General features: G+C 40.3%; 1 protein-coding gene across 8 annotated transcripts in view; it reads left to right on the top strand.

The window, feature by feature from the left end:
* The first annotated feature begins 3,315 nt into the window (after nt 1-3,315).
* Nucleotides 3,316-23,399, top strand: part of plce1 (phospholipase C, epsilon 1) — a 103,000-nt gene continuing 82,916 nt past the window's right edge. For 7 of the 8 annotated variants that reach the window (XM_056365898.1, XM_056365897.1, XM_056365896.1 and 4 more), the window contains exons 1-5: nt 10,663-10,789; nt 14,892-15,248; nt 15,735-16,400; nt 16,652-17,062; nt 17,227-17,436. In XM_056365898.1, coding sequence (XP_056221873.1) covers nt 15,780-16,400; nt 16,652-17,062; nt 17,227-17,436 — 1,242 coding nt within the window. In that variant the 5' untranslated portion in view covers nt 10,663-10,789; nt 14,892-15,248; nt 15,735-15,779. Of the gene's footprint in view, nt 3,410-10,662; nt 10,790-14,891; nt 15,249-15,734; nt 16,401-16,651; nt 17,063-17,226; nt 17,437-23,399 lie in introns of those variants that run through there. The other variant, XM_056365895.1, reaches the window with a different exon arrangement.

Here is a 23,399-nt window from a genome sequence, read left to right as displayed (position 1 = left end):
GCGAGCACTACACAACTTTCTACTATGCCTTTGTTTATTTTCCTTTTATTTGTAAACAACGCACAGTTGTGAGGCCTTGTCTATTCATGCCAAATGGCTGTGTTCGCCTTGTGTCACTCATATCTTGCAAAATAAAGGCCTGTACCTTGCATAGAGGGCTGAATATATACATAATACAAACCTTCCTCTGGATCGAGGCATGGTTGCAGGGTAATTTTTCAGCGGAGCACTGAGCTAAGTGAAGTGTAAAAAAGCGGAACTAGAACAGAGTAGCTCTTTGTTGCAGGGTAGAATAACTTGGGGCTAAAGATGTCTTGTGTAAAAAGAGTTTTTGAAGCTGCCACCTACAGTTTTAGCAATACTTTTGTTTCAGTTGCAACATGCAATGCGATCATCAATTTCTTTAAAGCGCAATCACATATACAACAGTATACTCATATTGACGAGTGTCATCATATACAAATAACAAACTTGAGTGATTTACGTTGTTAATTCTATGTATTATAGGCATTATCATTTTTAATGATACTCCTATTATCATTAGTTACTATTATCATTATTATAGTTATAACATCAGTGGTCATTAAGTAACAGTAGTATAATTGTAATGTCTCCCTGCACATGTAATCAGCTTTTTCTGACAGCAGAGGGCAGGATCCACAAAAATTAGGACAATGTAACTTCACCTGAAACTCTTAATAGTTGTGGCGGTGTACTGTACTTATGTATTGCCTTGTGTTTCTTTTCATAAAGCCTTACATTTCCTCAGTAAAACACAGTGAATGGCCTTGTCGTTGAAAGAAATAAACTTGCCTTGCCATGGCAGTTTTTAGATGTGGTATCGCAAGTAAATGTAGTTAAATGTTTCAGTGTCATCAGATGAATAAACAAGATAGTGTTACTTATTTTTCTATCATAGGAGTAAATGTTTATTTTTCCATGGAAGTAAAAGCCACATGATCTGCCGTCACTGAATGAGGTGTAACTTGATGTGCAACTGTAGCTTCAGAGTTTCAACCCACAGGGAGGAATGCAGCAAATGTTTGCTGATAACACCTTTAACATTATCGTCAATTAATAACAAATTCATGTGCAATATTATTTAATTTGCCTTTCCTTCTGCTTTATTCCATTTATTCTGGGCACATAGCACGCTATCATCTTGGGTGGGCTGGTCAGGTGGGAGCTTTATGTTCACAGTTATATTCTGTGTTTTTGAATAGTCTCTCTCTGTGTGCACATAGGCTTCTGAACACAGAATAAATCTGCTACCACCAAGCTTCAAAACTGTGTGTTAGGATAACTTCTTAATCTAGAGTCAAAGTCTCTCCCCTCCTTATCTGCTTCCTCTTTTTCCTCTTTAATACAGAGACACAGTTACACATTGCTTACTAATAAAGCTCTCGTGCCCTTATTGGCTGCATTTCAAACTTGTGAATGTGAGTTTGCAGTGTATAAAGTTACATCAGATGTTTAATTTCAGCAAGAAGTGTCAACATTTTAGAAACAGGTCGCTACCATCACATCAAATGTCACAATCGTAACAATGTGACAAAGTTCTAAACCATATTTGAGTTTGATTTTGCGAGCAAATAAAAATGTTAGATAAACTGGAAAGGCCACCCGCCCTGTCTTTTATCAGCGAGCTGGGGATTCCCAAAGGTTTGCTTGCTCCTGGGTGGAGGAGAGCTGGAAGAATGGAAGAGTTGCACATTCCTGATGGATGGCATAAGACTTCCCATCGGTGGAGCGAGAGGGAATTGGAAAATAATCCCTCACTTTCCAAGTTGAAATAATGCTGTTATAAGCTGTGAAGTGGAAAAGGGCATCTCTCTCAAGCACGTGCTGTTCGCTGTCTCGGGGGCGGGGCGCGCGGTGCGTTCAGAGGGTAGAACAACTGCACAATTGTAACCTACTTTCTCTTCTACTTTCATGCGTGCATTTGCTGCGCACGAAACTTCCCCTTGCCAACCAAATGAATGAGCTAGACTTTCACTCTGCAGACTGAGTGTGTCCCAAGCAGAAATCTAGCTCATTCGGCTGAGGTGAGGCACATCTGGCTCAAAGATTGGCAAATCATGGGTCCAAGGCATGTATCGGTCATACAATTATCTCTGTGATCTGTGATTGGACTCTTGCTGAGTTGAACCAAACGTAATAGGTATGTATAACATTGCACTCATTTATACTGAGTTGTCTGCAGTGCGTTACTGTAAAACATAAATCACTTTGGCTTGGAGGAAATAATGTACAGGGAAGCTTCATAAAGTTGACGACTGGCTATGGTGAGAAACCGTTGCCAGACATTCCAATGTAGTGACACACACACACACACACACACACACACACACACACGGTACCACAAAGTAGCCCAGAGCCGCATTTATTGTCCTCCTGTCCACAGCTCAGTTGGCTACTGAGAGAAGCCGATGCAGCCTTTAAGTGCTGTCGGATATATTGGTTTTAGGCTTAACACGTTATGTAAATCAGTCACAACAAGAGCACAATTAAATAGATACATTTTGGATTTACCACATTAAACAAAACACTGATGCAGCTATGACTTCCAAACAACAATATTATGCCTACAAGTGGCATGATATACGTTTAGTGGACTGTATATCTCCCTCGCCTCCAAATTCCCATCCAGTAGGCTTACTGTGCACACAGTAGACTATACCTATTTAGAAACTTCATTATATACACAGAAACCACCCATGCTGGAACAATACTACCTGGTCCTAGAGTTTTCTGTGTGCAAGTTAATATATGGTAATTTAATTAAACAACTTTATTCGGAAATATGCACCATGTGAGCACCACATGAACTAAAAATAATGAAGGTCTTAAAACTACACAGGGTCCCTGTAAAGAGCAAAATATTTCAGGATTGATTTGGTTTTTCTGCACAATTGCCTGAAGTTAATAGCCCTTTTTTGCAAAGTCTTGACTGGCATGTTTTACCCTACCTGGGACTATTCCATTTATACACCTGCAACCAACAATGTCCATCTATTATGCAGAATTAATATATATAGAATAGCCTATAGTGTTAACATAAAAAATTACATCATAAACAAAAGACTGTTTTGTAAATACTTAAATGAACGAATGGTCTGTGAGTCCCCCACAGCTGTAAAAAGTTGCCCTTCCTCAATGAACAAATTTGGAAAAAACTGGCCCATGGTTTAACCAAAGTGCTGAGTGGTGGAGTACAGTATTCCGAGGAGCACCTGAAGGTGTCAGCGAAAAGAGAGAGCGGTTTCCCACCGCGGCACGAGCTGCATCAACTGTCTCTCAGCGAGAGCTGTGGAGCGAGTCAGTCAACGAAAACTTAGCAGGACATGTGTTGTACGAGACAGTTTGTGGAGTTTTGATAGATGCTAACTGGAAATGACAACACTGGTCGGTAAGTTTGTGCCACCACATCCTCAAAACTGTCACGTCAATGCACGTTTTGGCACATTTTTGTTGGGGTCGCGTTGCATGAGTCTTCGGGTCAGTTTGTTTGTGAAGTTGCTCAGTGGTTCCCAAACTGGTCCAGGAAACCCAAAATCAAACAGAACCAGCTTTATAGTGATGTTTGACATTCATTCAGGGTTTTCTGGTACTACAGAGGAATGTTGATGAAATGTGGCTGTGAGCTTGACTCTCTTTCAACCGGGAAAACACCTGAAATCATCTATACTTTAACTCCGAGCAGAAATACACTCCTAAAAATTGGGGTCTACTGATGACTAATGTTTTTTTCGAGCTGTTACGAAAAGGTTTACGTGTGCCAGCCATTGTATCTCTATGCTTGCGTTCAGGTGCATTCCTATGCCTGGAGGCTACATCACTGTCAAAGTTGTTTGTGTTTATGTAGCTACAACCCTATGGCTAAAACTGGGTCCAGTGGATTTCTTCTTTGTCAGAGCTGCTAGCACTCTAATTAACTTCAAAGGTGTGCGTGTGTTAGTCTTTTAGTTTGGCAGGTCAGGTCATTGCTTACAGAGTCCCCTGTAGACATCCCCGGGGAATAGTGACCTGCAACTTTTTTTCAATGTGATGTTTCAGTGAAGGTTGCCTTAAAGTAAAGAGATTAATCAATTCCAAATGGGAATGAAGAAAAAGAGGGAAACACTGCCTTAGATTAACCATATCCAGACCAGAATCAGTCTAACCTAAGGGCAGAGATTTTGCCTGTTGTCTGTTTTGTACACTATAAACAATAGCTCATAAGAGAGTCTGACACACACTAATAGGATAGCAGGACAATATTCATCAAAATGAAAAAGGCCACAAGAAGAAAAGACACTCAAGATACAACTATTTAATGAATATTGTCTTTATGTAGTGGTTGACAAAATTCAGTAATTTTACCGACCAGACTATTTCCTTGTAAAAACTTCCACTTATGCTCAGATTGATAATGTTACCATTGTGCATACTAAATCAACTTCCAGCCAGTTTGCGTGCTCCAATATTGAGACAGCAGCTGCAGTGAAGGTGTGGTGGTGTCTTGAGATAGAAATTTGGAGCAGACAAGGATGGGAGACTGGTCGGACTTGTTTTCCCCAAACTTGCTAGTCTGTGTATTAGTGCATCCTCTTTTCCACTGCTTTGAATTTGTTCAGCTGTGGAGCAGCTCAGGACTTTGTTTTGATCATGTTGCAGTCTTTATGGTGTCTGGCCTTGGAAGGTTGTTAATTAGTAGCCATAATTGACCTTTGACCTTTTAATGTAGCAATTGTGGAATTCATTTTTTTTGCTATATGCTATCAAGCTACTGTTGCACTTTGATTGCATGGAAAGTTAAGGTGCCCTGCAGAGTTCTCTTATACACAAACAGAAGTTATGTTTACATTAAGAGTTTCTACACAAAACATATGGGGTATATCCTTCATCTGATTTCCTTCATCGTAAAACATTTGCAAGGCTGATTTTTCAGAATAATTTAAATCCTGCATTTTTTACAGCCATGTTCTTTTCTTTTTCCCTGCCTTTTTCTGGTGCATTGCCAAACTTATTTACGTTGTGTGTTTTCAACATAAACATACATTGCTCCATAGCACTCCTAGTGGTCAAAGCTCCACAGGATACCTTTAAGTCTGCTCTGTTTTTAGCCACTTTACATCAATACACTTTCTGTCATTGATACACTCTATTAATGGAACTAAAAGCTGAATTTGAATTCTTAAACTGAGCATGTTTTAAGATGTTTATGATTTTGAGCTTGGAGTTGCTATGTTGTCATTGAAGTGGTGCACTCACAAAAATCTCTGTGGGAATATTACCTGCATTGAGATTCAAGTGATTTCCCCCTTTAACCATTCCCAATAATATCTTCTCATTCTTAACATGCTGTCTTGCATACAGCAGGTCAGACAACATGTGTGGACATGAACAAAGTTTAGGCAAAGGAAAAACACTGAACGAAGCAATTATTATATTGTATACAATCATCCAGATTCTAAGCCAGATCTCACTCAGCAGACTGTTTGGGCTGAAACCAGATTCTCATTGGCTTGGACTTGAACTTATTTTGACTTCATCATGACTGAACAACATCTGGGAATTTGGTTGATTAAGTGCAGTTACGCTTAGGCATATGTTGTGTGATTGCCATATGCTTACATAATGTTTAGTCTATCCCCAACAATTTAATGTGTCATGGAAAAGAAAGTGGCTGGTGAAGCAGACCAGACAAACACAGAGCAGTTATTTCAAGGTTTATTAGCGGCAGTGAAGTTTTGTTAATGAAAAACCTTTAACTGATGGCCACAGGGTCACAGTGGAGGTTTTACACCATATGTAAAGTGTGAATGTGTGATATGGACATGGCTCTCCATCATATAAGGCTTAACAAGGGCAACCCTTGCTGAGCCTCAATTGTCCTTCTGTTCCCACACCCCCACACACACACACACACACACACACACACACACACACACACACACACACACACACACACACATACACACAGACAGACAGGGACTCATTTCATTCTATTCTCCAAGTTCAGCAGTCTCCCCCTGTTGAGTCATCTTTTATTCTGTCTTTTGTTAACAACTACACATACACACACACGCACACACTCTTGCATCCACACACTCATCAACCATGAAAATACAGTCACCCCTTCTTGAGTCAGCCCTCTCCCCCTCTTGTTACTCTGATGCACACACTAGCAGATATACACACACGCTCACACATAGACTTTCTCTCTCTCTCTCTCTCTCTCTCTCTCTTTCTGTACAGTTTCCACTGGCGTCTCTCTCTGCCCTACCCTCTAATCAAAGCCATATGTTCTCCAGGTCCCTTGCATGAAAAGTCTGTTCTGTTTGCAGTGCTGCTCCCAGTCTAACCAGCCCCACACTTTTTTTTTTACTGACAGAGGGACTCAGTGTTAAAAATGAAACGTAACCTGCAAAGGATTGCAGGTTGATGTTTCATCCTTTTAACTTTTTTTCCTTTCTTTTTTCAGCCTGCTTTCACAATCTTTTTCATACTGTTGCTATCAGTATCATCTATGTGGTGATAAAAGTTGGTTGTGCGTAGGTAGATAGTTTTCTCTCACTTAAATCCTTCCCACTCCCTCTTTTCCCATGTAGTTGTTTCAGCATTTTTGTGCTCTACTGGTGGCTCGTTTGATAAAATCTTCATGAGTCAAAGATATATCAGTCCTCAGCTTTGATCATTCCTGACAGACCCAAGTGCTAAAGATTTTCAGAGTGTCTAGGTTCACATTTCATCTTCAGATGAATCAACTGTCTGTCTTAGTTAATTAGAAAAACATGTGGTCCAGGAGGCCAAAATGAGGCTGCCCAAACTTATTAATCTAAGAAGCCTCGCCAGTTTGGCCCCATTATGTGACCATGACTAATTTAAACATAACCAGCACTTGGTATGTGGGGACCCACCAGAAACTGGCATGTGACTCATTTTGGATCCCAACCCAAAGCTTTAATAATACTCCCTTCAAATGATTGCTAATACATGCCTTAAATTCTCTTAATAAGGGGGGTGCCATTCTATTTGGATGGATAAAGTACAGATTCCATTTAGCTAAGTTTTCAGATGGAAAGCAATTTTCCATCAGTTCCTACTCATTTGAGCTGTGATTCTCTGCCCAAAGCTAGTAGGGATAGCCAATGTGAGCTCTTAGAATTTTCTCAAGCTTGAATTAGGTTGGGTATGTTGCTGGTATGTCACATTTCTTCAATCAATGTAGTTGATCCCATTGGGAAAATAATGTAATGTAATGCAAATAATTGCCTTTTGTATGTAAATAATATACTTTTTAACCTGATCTTTTGATTTTTTTCAAGTTTGCTGTTAATGCTGTACATTCAAGAATTTACTATGGCTTTCACTCTGTCAATACTGGGATATTGTTAACAATGATTTTTCAACAAAAATCAGACATTAGCAGGGTTTGGACTCATTAAACACTGCAGTGGTTGAGGGTTGGGTTGAAAAAACACCTCACTTTTTTGGTTAGGGTTTGGTCTGAATTCCTTTCAGTCAGATCAAAATTGTGCTTACCCACAGTCATTGATCCTTAATGCAAAAGTCAAAATTAAGGTATGTTACATATTTTGCGAGCACATAAAGATTGCACTGATCTCTCTTTGTCAAGGTCTTTGCACTGCATGGTAACATTTGTTAGTTTCTTTTTAGCTGCCACCAGTTTAAGGAATGTGTTTCTATTGTAGTCATATGATGCGTCTTTTCTTCACTGACCCCCTGTGTTAAAGAGAGGGGGGTCCTTTGTGTGGAGAGTGCATTATAATACTGAAGATTTCAAGGGAACTGTGCAGGGTTTTCTGTTACTGGATCGTAAAGATGGTTTACTGATTTCCAATACAGTTCCACAACCTTCATTTATACAGTCTTGATTCACATTCCTGTTTAGAGCTTTTACTAAGCCATCAATGTGCAGTGTGGTTTGGATAACTATCAAAGAATGATGCATAAAAATTCCCCTATACTGGTTATTGTTGTTTTCATGTGATATGTTGCTACTTGTCTTTATGGCAGCACAATGTAGCAATAATAGTATTTTTGTAATCTTCCAGGGCATACTTGTCAGCAGTTAATATATGAATGTCAGTTCATTTTTTCCAATAGCCAATCCAGTAGTTTTGGCTCGATTAAGACTAATAGCAATACCAAGTGTCAGATCGGTGCATCCCTAGTTGCACTATGTTTTCTAATATTCTTATTTTACCCTTCTTGCTAGTTTTTTTTTCCTACCAAAAGGAGTTTCTTAGATTTTCCATGGAAATCAAATCTGTCTTGCAAGTTTTTGGTACTTTGTTGAGAGTCACCTTTTTGGCATCACCAAAGTATTTGTGACGAAAGATATAATCTACTTGAAATCTGTGCTTTTCTGCGTGACTGTTTCTTTGCAGTTGGGAGACACCAGTTGCGCCATCACTCTATTGTACTCACACGGCATGCCTTTTTTTTTCCATGACCCCCCACACAACAGAAAAGGGGATTCCTTCCCTCCCTGGCTTGCTTATTATGCTGCTGGAATGCTAAAGATCCAATGCTGAAGCTGAGTGTGAAGTATTTAGTGGAGTTTTTTGGACGCTTGGGAGGATAAGTGGCATTGCAGTTAACTCTCATTTGAATCCAACCTGACTGTGCAGTATCGAGGTAAGCGTAAAAAATTATTGTACATATGAGGTGTAAAGGGTTTTTTTTTTTTTTTTTTTTACCAGTAAACACATCACTGTTCACTTGTGAACTTTACTTTGAAGGTGGACCTAATCACATACCAGGCCATGAGTCATCATTCGGATGACTTGTGACATAATCCCTCATGAATGAAGATCAGAAAAAGGCTTTTATGTGAGAGTAAAGGCCCCCTGTTGGTGGTATAAACACTGATTTAGGACATCAGTTCCAGCCGTGAGATCTAAATTCATTAAAACAAATTGTCACTCACTTTGATTGACAACCCATTAGACCAAATGTTATGACAGACAAGGGACATTAGTGTTTATATCCATAATTTCAATAAGCAGTTGAATGTCTCAAGTGGTGAACGGTGACCCGCTCTGAAGCTGTGTCAGATGTAGTTTCAATTTCATCAGTTATTATGACCGCTTTGAGCCTCGCCTATTAAAGTTCACTGGTCAGTTTCGTCATATCCCTACCTCTGAAGCCAGTGCACTGACCTTATAAAACACATTTTGTAAAAATTTTTGGATAATGTGACAGTCATTCATATTTTCACTTCAAGGCTGTGAGATGCCCGAGATGTGGACCTGGCTCCAGTGTGTGTGTGTGTGTGAGTGTGTGTGTGAGTGTGTGTGTGAGTGTGTGTGTGTGTGTGTGTGTGTGTGTGTGTGTGTGTGTGGTGTGTGTGTGTGTGTGTGTGTGTGTGTGTGTGTGTGTGTGTGTGTGTGTGTGTGTGTGTGTGTGTGTGTGAGAGAATGTCACATTGCACCACACTGAAATATTTGAACATACCCTGTGAGTGAAAGCAAAATTAGTGTTACATGGTGTAACTAAAGAGTTAAGCCCTTAAACAAATTTTGTACAACATTATTTTGATGTATGCCAGTTTGGAAATAACTTTTTTTGATAAATGAGGGAACAACTGACACACACTCACAAATACAAAAACGTTATACACAGTGCTGTTGTTGACCATCTGATTCTGATTATATCCAGTTTCTTCAGCACTGTCAGAGGTGCTGAGATCATCCCCTTTTGCTTTCATCAACATGTGTTATACTTTATTGCAACGCGGGAAATGTTGGATCTTGTTGGACAAAGTACCCAACAGCTCTCTTTTAAAGAGAGCTGTTCTCTTTTGTTTCATCAGGTTTTTCAGTGGAGCAGTTGAGATCACAGTTTTTCTTTTAAATCTGTATTCAAACCCACATTCAAACTTTTTGAACATTTTGATAGAAATAATTTCCTCTAGTATTTGTTGTTGTTGTTGTTTTTTTTTTTTTTTTTTAATATTTCTAAATTTCACATAATCCAGCTTGTCTGGGATAGTCTAAAATACAACCAACAGCATATGTGCTATTGTTCAGGTCTTTGCTGGTTGCCTGGCAACCACATAATGGGCACAATAAAACTAACCGATCCTCTAAAACTTCAAATTGTCGTTGATCTATTGTGCAACTTGGTGAGCTTTAGAGGTGCTGCAAGGTAGATTTTGTTTGTTTTGGACAGAAACAGGCTCTGTTTCCAGTCTTTATGCTAAGCTAAGCTAAGCGGCAGCTAGCTAGCTTCATATTTATTGTATGGATATGAGAGTGGTGTCAATCTTATCATCTAGCTCTCAAGAAGAAAGCAAATAAAGATATTTCCTATAATGTTGAACTATTGCTTTAATATTGAGAAATTACCATCACTCATCTAAAAAAAACACAGAAAAATACAGTATCTCATTTAGGACAGAATCCATTTGCAAATACCTCATGAAATGAAATGACTGGGTGTCACAGCATCCCTTTGTTTGTGCTGTAACTGCCAGTGTGATGACTGTCAAGGTTAAATATTTATGTCAATAAATTATGTACAAACTTCAAAAACGCATTCTGATTGGCTGCTGAACTTTCAGACTGACTGCACAAGTCCCATCCCTCATGTCATGCTTTCTCTCTCTCGCTCTGTTTCTCTCTCACAGAGAGAGAGAGAGAGACATAGCTCTTTCACTCTCCCTCTCTGTCTCTCACTCAGTTGACACAAAGATAGTGAGCAGGAATCCTGAATCACTTGGAAAACCTGGAGCATTAGATTCCCAAAACCTTTTAAGAGGCATGTATCCAGATTAATTGTAAGTATTTTCAGAAAATTAGGCTTGAAATCTCTTTTTATGATTTGAGGTATTTTGTCAGACAAGAAGCCTGGTAGAGTGCGTGCTGTGTTGGACAATATTGTATATAATATAATAAGTGATGTAGAAGTGATTGAGTGTTTTCTTGGTCAGTGCACTTGTCACTTGGCGTGACCTGGTTTCCTGTGTGGGTGTGTCGATGCGTGTGTATTGTGTGTGTGTGTGCGTCTGTCTGCGTTTGTGGCCGAAGGCTGAGATTTAGCCTGGAAGAGCCATTTGTTTTCCCAGCCAGGGTCACAGTTCTGCTGATAACAAGAGCTACTTTGAACTGCGTTTAGCGTATGCGCGTTTGTGTTTTTAGGTTTACTAAGGTCTGTTATGTCGTAATAGTGCTGAGAGGTCTTTATTGTTGCCATTTTATTTGCTGTTTGTGTAAATTATAATTATGAAATGCAGTCATGAGGATAAAGCCTAAATAAACAGCTGTTGCACAGCTACATCAAATCTTCAACATGCTTCCATTTTAGGTCTCCATAGTGTGGAAATGCTATCCCGTTGCTAATTTCAGTGTTTCTAAATTAGCTTGATGGCAAGCACAGCTGTTTATCATGCTTCTGGCTACATGGCTTGACAACTTAAAGCTGCAGTGCGCAATTTCTTGCCTCAAGTAACCAAAACGTTACGCTAGTATCGCCCTCGTGACAAGTTCATGCCCTGACATATGTGGCGTCAGTTTGTGTCCTCAAATGACAGCTACCTTGATGCAGTAGCCAACATCTGTACAGCCACAACATTCACTGAAGCAACAGACAAATACAGATGGTCTCCAGTTAGACAACTTGCGTGTGTATTTTACATGTTTACAATCACATCTTGTCTGCTGCACATTTAATTTCACTGCACTTTTGTTTATCATCAGCCAGTTGTTGTTGCTGCTGTGGCGTGCCTGTGTTATTGTTAGTCTCACCTTCATAACTACACCCAAGCTCAGTGGCAGGTTGTGCCCATAACAGACTTTACATACCAAACTTAATTTGTGATTTCAGGCATTTGGAAATATAGACATGTACATACAAGTTTGCAGAAAGGTGGAGTATAATTATATTATTCATTTACCTTTATTCTAAATGTAAAAGAAAGAGATAAAAGCGTCAAACAGTGTCCATTTATGATTTCATTTCATTTCAAGCAGGATTGACAGCATTAACAGGCACTGGTGAGAGATACACAGTCACGCTTAGTGGCTACAAGTTTTGCACGTACTCTTTGCCAACTTTTGGTATGTCTGGTTAGACCTGTTAGTTGACTGTGACACATGCCGTTTAGATTTTGTCTATTATGGATCAGAGTGGGCTCTCACCACAGTGAAGAATGGACTGTTAAAAAATGATGACATGATGACAACTTGACACATGCTTCTGAAAATGGACCCCCCCCCCCAAAAAAAAACCAAAAAACCAAAAAACAAAACAAAGAAAAATGTGTCCCATCATATTTTGTCTGAGGTATTGTGAGAAAGCATTTTCAGCATGTCAGTAGGTCAGAGGTCCTCAGGAATTTACTTTTAGCTGCTGTAGTTTCAGTCTAGAGGTATATTGTGCAACTGATCTATTGAAGTCCATTATTTACCTAGGAGGAAGTTGTTGTCAGTTTTAGTGTTAAGTTTCTTGGGCAAACATACTGCATGTTTATATCTTTTTAATGTTTGGGATTTGGATTGGTATTCATTATATTCCATTAAGGGGCAATGGAGGGGGAGAATTTACTAAATGAACTGTCAAACTTTGATCCAGCCATATAAAGCGTTTTTGCATGTTTTTCTTTTTTTTTTTATGAGCAGCATTGTATTGATTATGAAAGCCCATTTTGAATAAAAGTGCCTCAACTCCAAAATTTCATTTCAATAGACATGTATTAGTTTTTGGGAAATTCTGAATCTTGGCATGTCTTCTGTTTATTACTTAGTGGTTTATTCTTTTAAAACTGAATCAGCAACACTAGTAAAACACTAATGATGCCTAGTGATCAATACAGGTCTGTTTTGTAATATCTGTCTGCGATTGTAGATGTGTAGAAGAATTGTCTTGCAGTGAACAAAATCAACATGAATCAAGCAGTCCTCTTAAGGGTCTCATCATCAGCATTTACCTTATTTTAGCTGTCAAATCAGTCTCATCAAAAGATTGAAGCCAAGCTGCAGACTAGACGTCATACGAAGGTTAGATGTCACTGTGAGCTTATTAATGGAGCACCTGTCTGTTTCATCCCTTTGGCTGAAGTTCTGTATGTGTGAATGTGGCACAGAGCCTTGAAACGAGGCTGCACCTTGATACATATACTGTGTGTGTGTGTGTGTGTGTGTGTGTGTGTGTGTGTGTGTGTGTGTGTGTGTGTGTGTGTTGGAGGAACTTGATTTTTACTAAGAATCAGTGAGCTGAGCTCTCTCTCTCTCTTTCTCAGTCTCGCTCTCTCTTTCACACACACCCACACACCCTCTTAACGTGAAGCTGGTCCCTCCTCTCTGGGTCGGTCACACATTCCGACTGTGGCCCATGTATTTTGGCAGCGGGTTAAGGGCTGTGGTCACTCTAATTATGAGGTTTCGGGCACTAGTTATTTGGATTTATATGTCGCTGGCCAACATTACAATACCAGAACCACACAATTAGTATCCGTGCATGTTGTGGCTGAGTGTGTCTGTTACGGATGTATTTCATGCTAACAGGGTGCATAACTAATCTCTGCCGAGCTCTGATTTCTTTGCCTACCAATGTGCTAGATTGATATAGACAGAATATTCCAAATGAAATCTGTTTTTTTTCCGGACATATTGGGTATGAGACATCATTTCCTATTTATTGTAGACTGTGTGTAATGAAAGCCAGCTACTGAAAACGGACTGTTCAGTTTCATAGGCATCATTAGCTTTTCTCATTTCCAGCTGGCATTCTACTGAGTTTGCATAACTGGCTTCTTTTAAACAGTCTGTGCTTTCATTAAAGACAAGAGTCTTGGGTTTCAAGACTGCTGGACAAGATCAAAATTAAAAAAAAAAAAAAAAGCTGTTTGCGATAAATGTGATCAAATACGTTAACAAGTGTTTGTGTTTGAGGAGAAGGAAAGTTTACGGATGTCAACGTTAGTATGTATAAATAATGTGTGCATTTAGTAGCATTGCAAACTCAAAGCATACTGTTACATTTACCACTAATAACACTCTCTCTGGAATTCATAACGTTTCTTACTTTAATCAAAGGTTTGTTTTCCAAGTATTTTGGCTGTATTTTATGCCTTTAGTGATAGACGACATTGGAGACGTGACAGGAAACTAGGAGGGAGCGAGTTGGGGAATGATAACCAACAAAGGTCCCCTGGTTGAATGTGAATTGAGGACACTTCAGTCCATGGTCAGCGCCTTAACCCCTAAACCACCAGGCTGACCCAATTCTGAAATTGCCATTTCAAAATACCAGTTACATCACACCAGTCCAACACATTTTTTTTATGATCAAGAAAATGTAAGGTTGTGATGATGTTAGATAACTGTGGGATATCTAGATCGCATGGAAGACTGTACTCTGGTTGTGAGGTGATGAAATTAGTCCATATTATTTCTCCAAGACACAACATTACAGAAGTATTCAAAAAATGTCCTCACAGAGATGAAATTATTTAACTTGTAACGAACACATCATCTCATTTTATTAAGTTTCATTCTTATTACTCTGGAAAGTTTGTGGTTTTGATGGGTTTAAAATGCTGTGAAATGAATGTTCCCTCTGTCTTCCCTTCCCGCTTAAATTCAGAATTTGTTATTTCAGTTGTTTCACTCACAATGGCCCATGCACTGTGAAGTGATTTAGTTGAATAGTTACGGATAAGAAAGCTAATGTGATGATAGAAGAGCACAGTAAAATGTATTTGTATTACTCAATCTTGAACTTGCTAGCTGTCTCAGTCAGTCTCTTTGAATGTACTTTAATGGTTTGAAAGTTCAGTGTTTATTTTATTGTGAATATAAATATATAATTGGAAATTGGTCATGAAAACCAGGAAAAATAATGACTGGTGTGTCTGTGTTCTGTCTGTATGTCTCTCCCAGGGCCTACAAGTGGATAACTATGCCACAGATACATGTTGGGACCATGCAGAGCTAGTGCACAGAGGCACACACATGGTCATGTAAGCTGTGACCGTACTATCAAGGAAATTCCTCAGTCCTCCAAGGTCACCTCCGTGGGTTCTCTATCGTGGTTTGTACAGCTGCACAAGCTTCTGTTTCCACAACACACACAGACAGAGCACACTGTGTATGGACATGCTGTCTTAGTCACCCAAGAGGTCACTGCAAGTTGTTATTTGCCCCGGCACGGACCTATGCTCATGATGGCACACTGAAATAGAAAAAAGAAGCTTGGGACTGTTGTGTAGCATGGAGTGGATTCTTCTGATCATCTAAGTAAGTAACATGAACTTTAAAATATAGGTTAGCTGCCAATGACTGACGATAAATGATGAATAATTGAAACTGCTGTAGTATTATGTAAACGAATCAGTCTAAAATAATAAGGTGCTGCTCCACCGCAGCTGAGCTAAAAAGTATATTTTTCAGATATTGTGGAAGAGCAGTGAGAATATGCTCTATTCAGAGAAAGCAGGACTCACTAACATTACTCATCTGGACCAGCCGAGTTGGTAAGGATGACAGTGCTGTAGCCTCACACAATATATAAGGTTTGAAGTCTGCAAATTTCATTTCCTCTGCAAATTTCATTTCCTCCTTCTTCCCCTATGGAGCCACTAATTGAGATGGAAGAAGTCGTTTTCCAGTACAAGGAACTTAGAGAGTCTTCTACAGTCAAATTTTGCAGTTCTTCTAAATGCTGTTAGTTAGATTTCTCCTGCTTAACTGCCCTCAACATCAAAATTTTACTTCTTTTCAAAGCTGCAGCAAAACAAGGGACAAAACAGGAGGCTCCAGGGAGACACGATGGCCACTGAAGAAAATCAGACACAGGTTGGAGCTGTAGTCCTGGCTCAGCGTGCTTCTCCTCCATCAACTGGGAGTAGACCCAGCAGAGAAGTTAGACATGCAAATGACAGCCAGGAAATACGGCGATACTCTGACCAATTGCTGCAGTCAAAACAGAGGAGCAGCCCTTCCCTCCTCTTATATAGGAAGCTGTCGTGTGACAGTGGGAAAGGGACTATTTTGGACGAGGAATATGGGTGTTTGGATTACAGCTCAAAACTCTTGAGTACCGAAGAGAAACTTTGTCCAGAGGTGTCGGCTGGCAAGCGAATTGAAAGAATAGCGAACACAGTTACTCCAATACCTGGGAAAAGTTCAGAGGGATCTCCGTGCCAGCTGGACACCCCTAGAGAAGGTGTGGATGCAGGCAGAAACAGAACTGGCAGCACCCGCTGCTCCTGCACCCTGTCTAGCCTTTACATGAGTCCAAACACCTCCTCTTGCCACAGCCCCAGATCCAGTCCAAGCCCTAACTCCAGCCCTGTTCACAGTCCCTGTCTCAGCTCCAGCCCCTCGAGGCGCATCCAGCGACACATCCGCCGCAGCAGCCTGCCTGTGTCTATGTTGGCTTCCCACAAGGTAATAAAGGAGGACAGTGCTAGCCCTGGTTAGCTGCAAATTCAGCTGCTATATCAGGGCTGTGTTACGTGTTCTATGTACTCTAAAATGCTTTTCACATTTAAAATCCCTGTTCAGTGTTGACAATGTCACAATGTTTACACTATAGTCAATACTTTACCCCATTAAACAGTCCATTTGAGTCATTAATAATTTAGCTATAAAGAAACATCTCTGACTGTTTTAATGTACCATGTTTTCTCTTCCTCTAGCCTTCACCTCACCACTCATCGCGGTGCAGCCCGTCCAGTGAACCAAGCTCTTTGGTGTCTTCTCCCTGTAGTTCCCCTCTTACCAACCACCATCAACATCACCAAAATGGACACATCCGCCAGCAGCATCTCAAAGACGGCTACTCAAGTTTAGAGAGACTCAACCGGAGGCCCAGGGTTAACAAATGCTCCCTCGAGAAACTGTTTTTACGACGGACATCTCTTGAAACCATGACGACAACATTTGGGCACAGTGAGAGGTCACCCTCCGGAGTGATCAGGAGCTGCAGCGGGGGCAGCAGCAGTGAGGAAATTGATGGAGAGGGTCCCTTGGATAACACAGAGTTTGTTAGGAACCGTAAAGAGCGTTCCACTGTCCTGGTGAGGCGCTTCTTCAAGAATAATCAGAAGGTAAATAGGTCTAATAGTTTGTCTTTTTTTTTTGATAGATTTTAGATGCTTTCGTGTCTTTTTTCCCTTTTAATCACTATGGAAACGATCTTGACAGTACGCTTCATTTATAATATGCTTCAAAATAATGAGACATGCATAAATACTGTCCTTCTTTCTGTAAGGTAACCAAGTCAGTGTGTACGGGAACCAGAGCAATTGTCAGGACGCTGCCGTCTGGGCGCATCTCAGAAGAGGTGTGGGAGGTGGTTATTCACCACAGGATATGGCAACCCAGCAAGAAGGATATGTGGCCAATCCTAATCCATGGTGTGGGAGAAGAATTCAGAGTCTGCAGGGGGATGCTACGCTCTGTTGGTGTTAAACTACAGCAGGTAAGAGAATGAATACACAGAGTCTTTGTGTATAGATTTCATAAAACAAAGTTTTAAACGTGAAATAGAAGCATTCCAGATGTGAAGACCTTAAATGTGCTCTGAAAGTTGCTGAAAACATAGTCAGGACAGAAATGCAGTGAACCTCTCAGGTCTTGGCTAGTGTATCTTTCACACCAACAGGCTACTGTTAACACGCTCCTGTTATGGGAGAACTGTACCAGTGCATCTCAGACAGATTTGAAGTAAGTCTACAGTAATAATCAGCACAATTAGACATGTTTTCAATAATTATCTTAAGCCGTGGGATATCAAGGTTGCCTTTTTTATGATATTGAGAAATATGTTGCAGTGGGAACTTGAAATGATGTGAAATTTTCACATACAGAGACGTGGGTTTGTATGTGGTTTCTTTTTAAACTCCACTTCAATGGAGAAAAGTTGTTCCTGGTTTGTGCCTTCCACTGTTTGCATTGAAATGTTATGCCTGTTATGCATGGCAGATGATTAAATTGTTCAAGGAATATGTTAATAGGTCGACACACACGCACACACACACACACACACACACACACACACACACACCCATCCTAAAACACATACACACAGGCTCTTTGTTCAGGTTAGGGCCCCTGCTGTGGAAAAATGATTTATTCTCTGTTAGTTCTACTCTCAATACTACTGACAGACTGAATGACTGAGCCTTCTGTGTGTGTGTGTGTGTGTATGTGTGTGTGTGTGTATGTGTGTGTGTGTGTGTGTGTCTGTCTGTCTGTCTGTCTGTCTGTCTGTCTGTCTGTCTGTCTGTGTGTGTGTGTGTGTGTGTGTGTGTCTCTGTCTGTCTGTCTGTCTGTCTGTCTGTCTGTCTGTCTGTCTGTCTGTCTGTCTGTCTGTGTGTCTGTGTGTGTGTGTGTGTGTCTGTGTAGGGTGTGCGTGCGTGTGCCTGCGTGCACATGCGTTTGTAGATGGACTAAGCAGAGTTGGCATCTGCATTAAAGTTAAAGCCATGGAAACTGGAGAGAGACTGAATGAGCAAGACAGAGTGAGAAAGTTAGAGAGGGATGGAGGACGGAGGAAAAGAGACGGAGAGAGACCCAGTTCTTTGCTGTGTTATTATCCAGTTTCCAAGCAAGAGAGAGAGAGAGAGTGTTTTACAAACACGAAAAACCTCTCACAGGAGCTGATCAGCTTGAGCAACCGTGGCAGGCACATTTCAGAGAATAAACAACACACGGTTATTCTTCAATAGACGTTTGTCTCACACACTCACATTTAATAGCAATCAATCAAGTAAGTCATGCTTTTCTGTCCGAGAGGTGCAAACATTATGAGAATCTGTGAGGACTCAGGAATCAGCAGCATCACACAGGATGCACACTTATCCCACTTCTTCCTGTAAAAACTCGAAACACATGGAGACCGAAACCCAGTGTCCTGAAGACACATAACAACCACTGAATTACACAAGACCAACTTTATTGTATTCCGTCTCAAAGAGCATATTGTATTTCTGTTTTATTTCCCTGCTTCGTGTAACTGTTGATGGTAAATTCAGTTACAGTGTATACATGTATACACAGCAGCCTACTATGATTCCCAGTGTGTTGATGTAAACAACCCATTGACTTTTGGCTCTGTAGAAAATAATGATAAATAACATTTGTATTTAATCATAATAGTTAATTCGAGAAAAAGGGTGAGAGCTTGGACTTTTTTAAAAAACTACTTTCTCCAAAATCACTTCTCCAGAGTACTTTTATTTAAAGTCAGGTCCCCACCATTGAAAGAGGGGGATTGTCTATGTGGGCACATGCATGTGCACATGACCGTGACATTTTTTGATGACTTACATTTTATGGCGGGATTCGACATGTGTGTGCATAATATGCATGGAAATGTATTTGTGTTGTTTTCATGGGTTTATGCACAGCCACAACAGAGCCAAGTCCCGTCTAAGGTTTCTTATGTACGGAGGGGGGCTCGTACACTCACGCCACACAAACACGCACACACTCATACCCATGTGCATACTGCAGTGTGGTTTTGGACTTTGCCAAAATGTTTTTATGAGTCCTTTGTGGTCATAGAAATTCAGGCTGAGTGAAGTCCAGGCAGAGCTGCTTTAATAATGAGCCTATTGAAAATGGGGGAGTCGCCAGCACTTCCCTTGTCAAAACACCATCTGAGCTGCTCCTGTAAGGGGTTACCAGAGAAACTCTGAAAACTCTGAGTTGCAGCGAATAAGCAGAGATGAGGCAGAGTTGTCATAAGGATCATAAAAAACTATGAAGAGAAGAATGCATCCCAAACAAATGGGAGCCATGCAGTCCAAAACAGCTGCAAAGAAACAAATTCACTCTATTTTCTATTTGTTTTATTTGATCAAATATTTAGTGCACAAACATTATAAATGATTATTCATTAGTTCACACAATACACACATTTTTAAATGTAAACAATTTTGGTTTCCTTGCATTTCAGTTTGAATGAGTTCATTGATACCTACTGAGAGATGGCCATAGTTTTAGTTTTTTAAATACTATACGCACGCACACACACACACACACACACACACACACACACACACACACACACACACACACACACACACACACAACACACACACACACACAAAACCACACTGTTTCTGTCTGTCTCTACTCCCCTCTGTGTTTTACATGCACACAATCACACTTTATGGTACACAGGGCCCCCTATATGTGGCATGTGAGCCTGACTCTGCAGTAATCGTGTTGAGGAGTTTTCTGGAGGTATCCTGTGGCCCTGTGTGTTTATTGCTACAACTAATGAAGCGAGCCAAAGAACACAGGATTATATGGAGGAGGGACTGGAGCAGGGCAACAGTGGCAGAGAGAGAGAGAGAGAGAGAGTAGGGAGGGGTAACAGGCTAGTAGAGAAAGAGGGAGAAAATGAGATTTTAACAGTGGAAAAAGGAGAAAATCTACCATGGAAGAAAAGTGAAAACAAGGTTGGAGGGGGTGTCGGGATGGACTATTTGAGAGAATAGAGAGAATGAGAGAGAGGAAACAAAAAGAAAGATTTAGACCAAGACAAAACCATGAAGTTATGTTTTACATGTAAAAGAAAATGAACACGATGAGGATTCTCAGTACAGCACATCTGTAATAGCGTGTTTTCCTCCTTGTCCTTCCGTGGGCTCTGCAGTGGGATCATTTAGTAAGTTTGGCAACTAGAAATACTTAACCATAGGAGCCAAAGGTTGAAACCAAAGTGAGTCATTAAATCATACTGTTTCCATGATTCTTTGTGTTTTTGCACCACCTTAATACTATTGGTAACTCACAGATGTGTGTCAGAGAGATGCTGATCTGGTTTGAGCAGTTAAAACGCCATGCATCTTTTTTTCATATTATGGTGGGGGCAGGAGAGACAGAACAAGGAAGTTTCATAACTTTGAGCAAGCTTAACCGTGACAAGCACACACACACACACATACACACATACATACACACACACACACACACACACACACACACACACACACACACACACACACACACACACACACACACACACACACACACACACACACACACACACCTGGCATAGGGATCCAACAGTCTCTGTAACAAGAAGCATTTTATTGTTTGCCTTTGTGGAGTCTACCAATTAACAACCTGCTGAGTCCTTTTCATTTAACTCAAAGTGGTGTCCGGCTAAGTGGTAAGTGACCATGCCCAATGTTGCAGACAAAGGCGTGCACAGACATGGACATGCACATTTAAATACCTTTTAGACAAGCAGTTAGGGCTGAGTGGTAGTGAGGTTGAGAGAGATGTTTGCTTGAAAATATGTCATCCTCCTATTACAGAGGAAAAACCAGTCTTCAGGGACTGGAAGACATTCTTCCCTCCAGGGATGCTCTGTGCCGTCGTGTTTCCCTCAGCATGTCTGTTCAAATCCAGGAATAAATCCAAAATGTCCTCTGCTCTCTCTAATGCACTGCTGTCACCACATTATTGACGAAAGCATCTTAAACCGAACAGAGGATGCTAGCTGTGAATAAACTCACCACATTATTAGATGCATCAACCTCACACATGTATTTACCTTAAGAGCAGTCTAAATATTGGAAGGAATGTATGCTCAACCAGGCTGCACCTTACTGGCCTGTACTGACACCAAATTCAACTGACCCTGCTCTGAGCTTGCCACTTGAGGAGCTACTAAGGTATTTTTTACCACTGTAAAAATCCCATTTGAATTTTTTTTTTTTTTTAAATATCCTCAGTACTGTTCAACATAGAAATACAGGATCTCCTGGAGAATTTAATGATACCATAGGTTTATGTTATAGTCATTGGTTTTAATTATTTCAACATTTTAGTAATTTTTTCCGCCATTATTTTTAATGGAGCAAGAGCTGTAATGAATTCAAAATGTTTTGACATTACAGTAGGGGAAAAAACTTGAATTAATTAGACCAGGTTACATTTCCCAGCATTCAGTTTTCAAGGTTTAGTGACCACATGTTCATTATCTCCTTTGCATCCTGTGTTCTCCTCTGCTGCTGTGAACCACCAAGATTCTTTTGAGCAGTGAACCATGTTGGTGCCTTTTGTCAATTCAATTAAACCTAACACTATTGATAGCAAACTCTTACTAATTTCTTTTTATTGAAATGGGACTTTCAGATAGGCTGTTATTCATATGGGAGGTTATCTTTTCTGCTGCACTGGACATCATCACTTTTAATGACTCTGAATAGCTCAGTATAAAAACACAGTTCACCAGAAGTTAGTAGTGTGTGTCAGGTTTGATTCACAAAAACAACAGTCCTGACTGTATACATCACTTCCTGTCCGGGGCTGGATTAATAGAGGGGAGAGATAGGTTATCAGTTCTTGTCACAGCACTACTCTCTCTCTCTCTCTGTGTCTCTCTCTCTTGCACATGCACACATCACTGTGTTCCCTATTCACTCTGTCATGCGGTTGCTTTGCTGTTGATGATAACAGTCACACACATACCCACACAGAATATTTTTCTTCCTCTTTTCATTTTTCCTTTCAATTTGAAAAAGCACAAATATTAGATTGCTTTTCACGCTGAGGTGACAGAGATAGCCCTCAGTACTGTGTCTATTGAAGTTGTTGGTGGTCAAACTCTATTTAGACTGAGATCTCAGAGTGTCTCTTCAGACAGTGGTTGCAGCTGATTACAGGGGAATATCGGCCACCAAAATATCAAAGTAAGCAAATTTTCTGCCTTTCTCCGCGGCTGAAGACAAAATTGAATTTTGTCCAAACCAAGTCTGTGATGATTGCTTCAAAACATGACTTTAAAAATCTTTTTATTTTCTGGAACAAAGTTGATAACCATCCATATCGCTGTCAGTATGACTTATGGTGCTATATTAGTGCTGGTTGATGGTGTCTAGCTTTGAAGTTAGGTTGCATCTGGTCAACAAATATTATCTGGGCTGTCCCAAACAATAAGATCAAAACACAGCCTGTGATATATGGAAACTTGCTAAACTCATTCTTGTTTGCTCTGCTGAATTGTATGTTCCCTCCAGCCCTTTACTAGTCAAATATCCATGCCTGTAAAATGCGTCAATACTTTTAAAGACCGGCCCTTTATGACCTCAGGTAATAACTCTTGTGAACACATCCACGTCTTTGTTACCAATTAGTGCTTGTTTCAGAGGTAGATAAAATGTCCAGCAAATATCCGGTTTTAAGCCGTCCATTCCATACCAGAAAGTGCCATGAGGTGAGGTTGAACTGATTAGCTTTCCAGGTAATTGCTTCAGTAAATAGACTGGTTCATTTCTTTGAAAGGGCCATCAATCAGTTTTCAAGTGTGTATGTGCACCGAACCAGATGGGCATAAAAAACAAAACAAACAAAAAAAAATAGGCTACTGTATGCATGCATAACAAACTTGTTGCCAGTGTCACTGGCCTACGATGTGAGTTG

The sequence above is a fragment of the Seriola aureovittata genome, chromosome 21 (assembly GCF_021018895.1).
Source record: "Seriola aureovittata isolate HTS-2021-v1 ecotype China chromosome 21, ASM2101889v1, whole genome shotgun sequence".
NCBI classification, from domain to species: Eukaryota; Metazoa; Chordata; class Actinopteri; order Carangiformes; family Carangidae; genus Seriola; species Seriola aureovittata.
The sequence above is the reverse complement of the archived record's forward strand: the minus strand, read 5'-3'. Positions and strand labels throughout refer to the sequence as shown.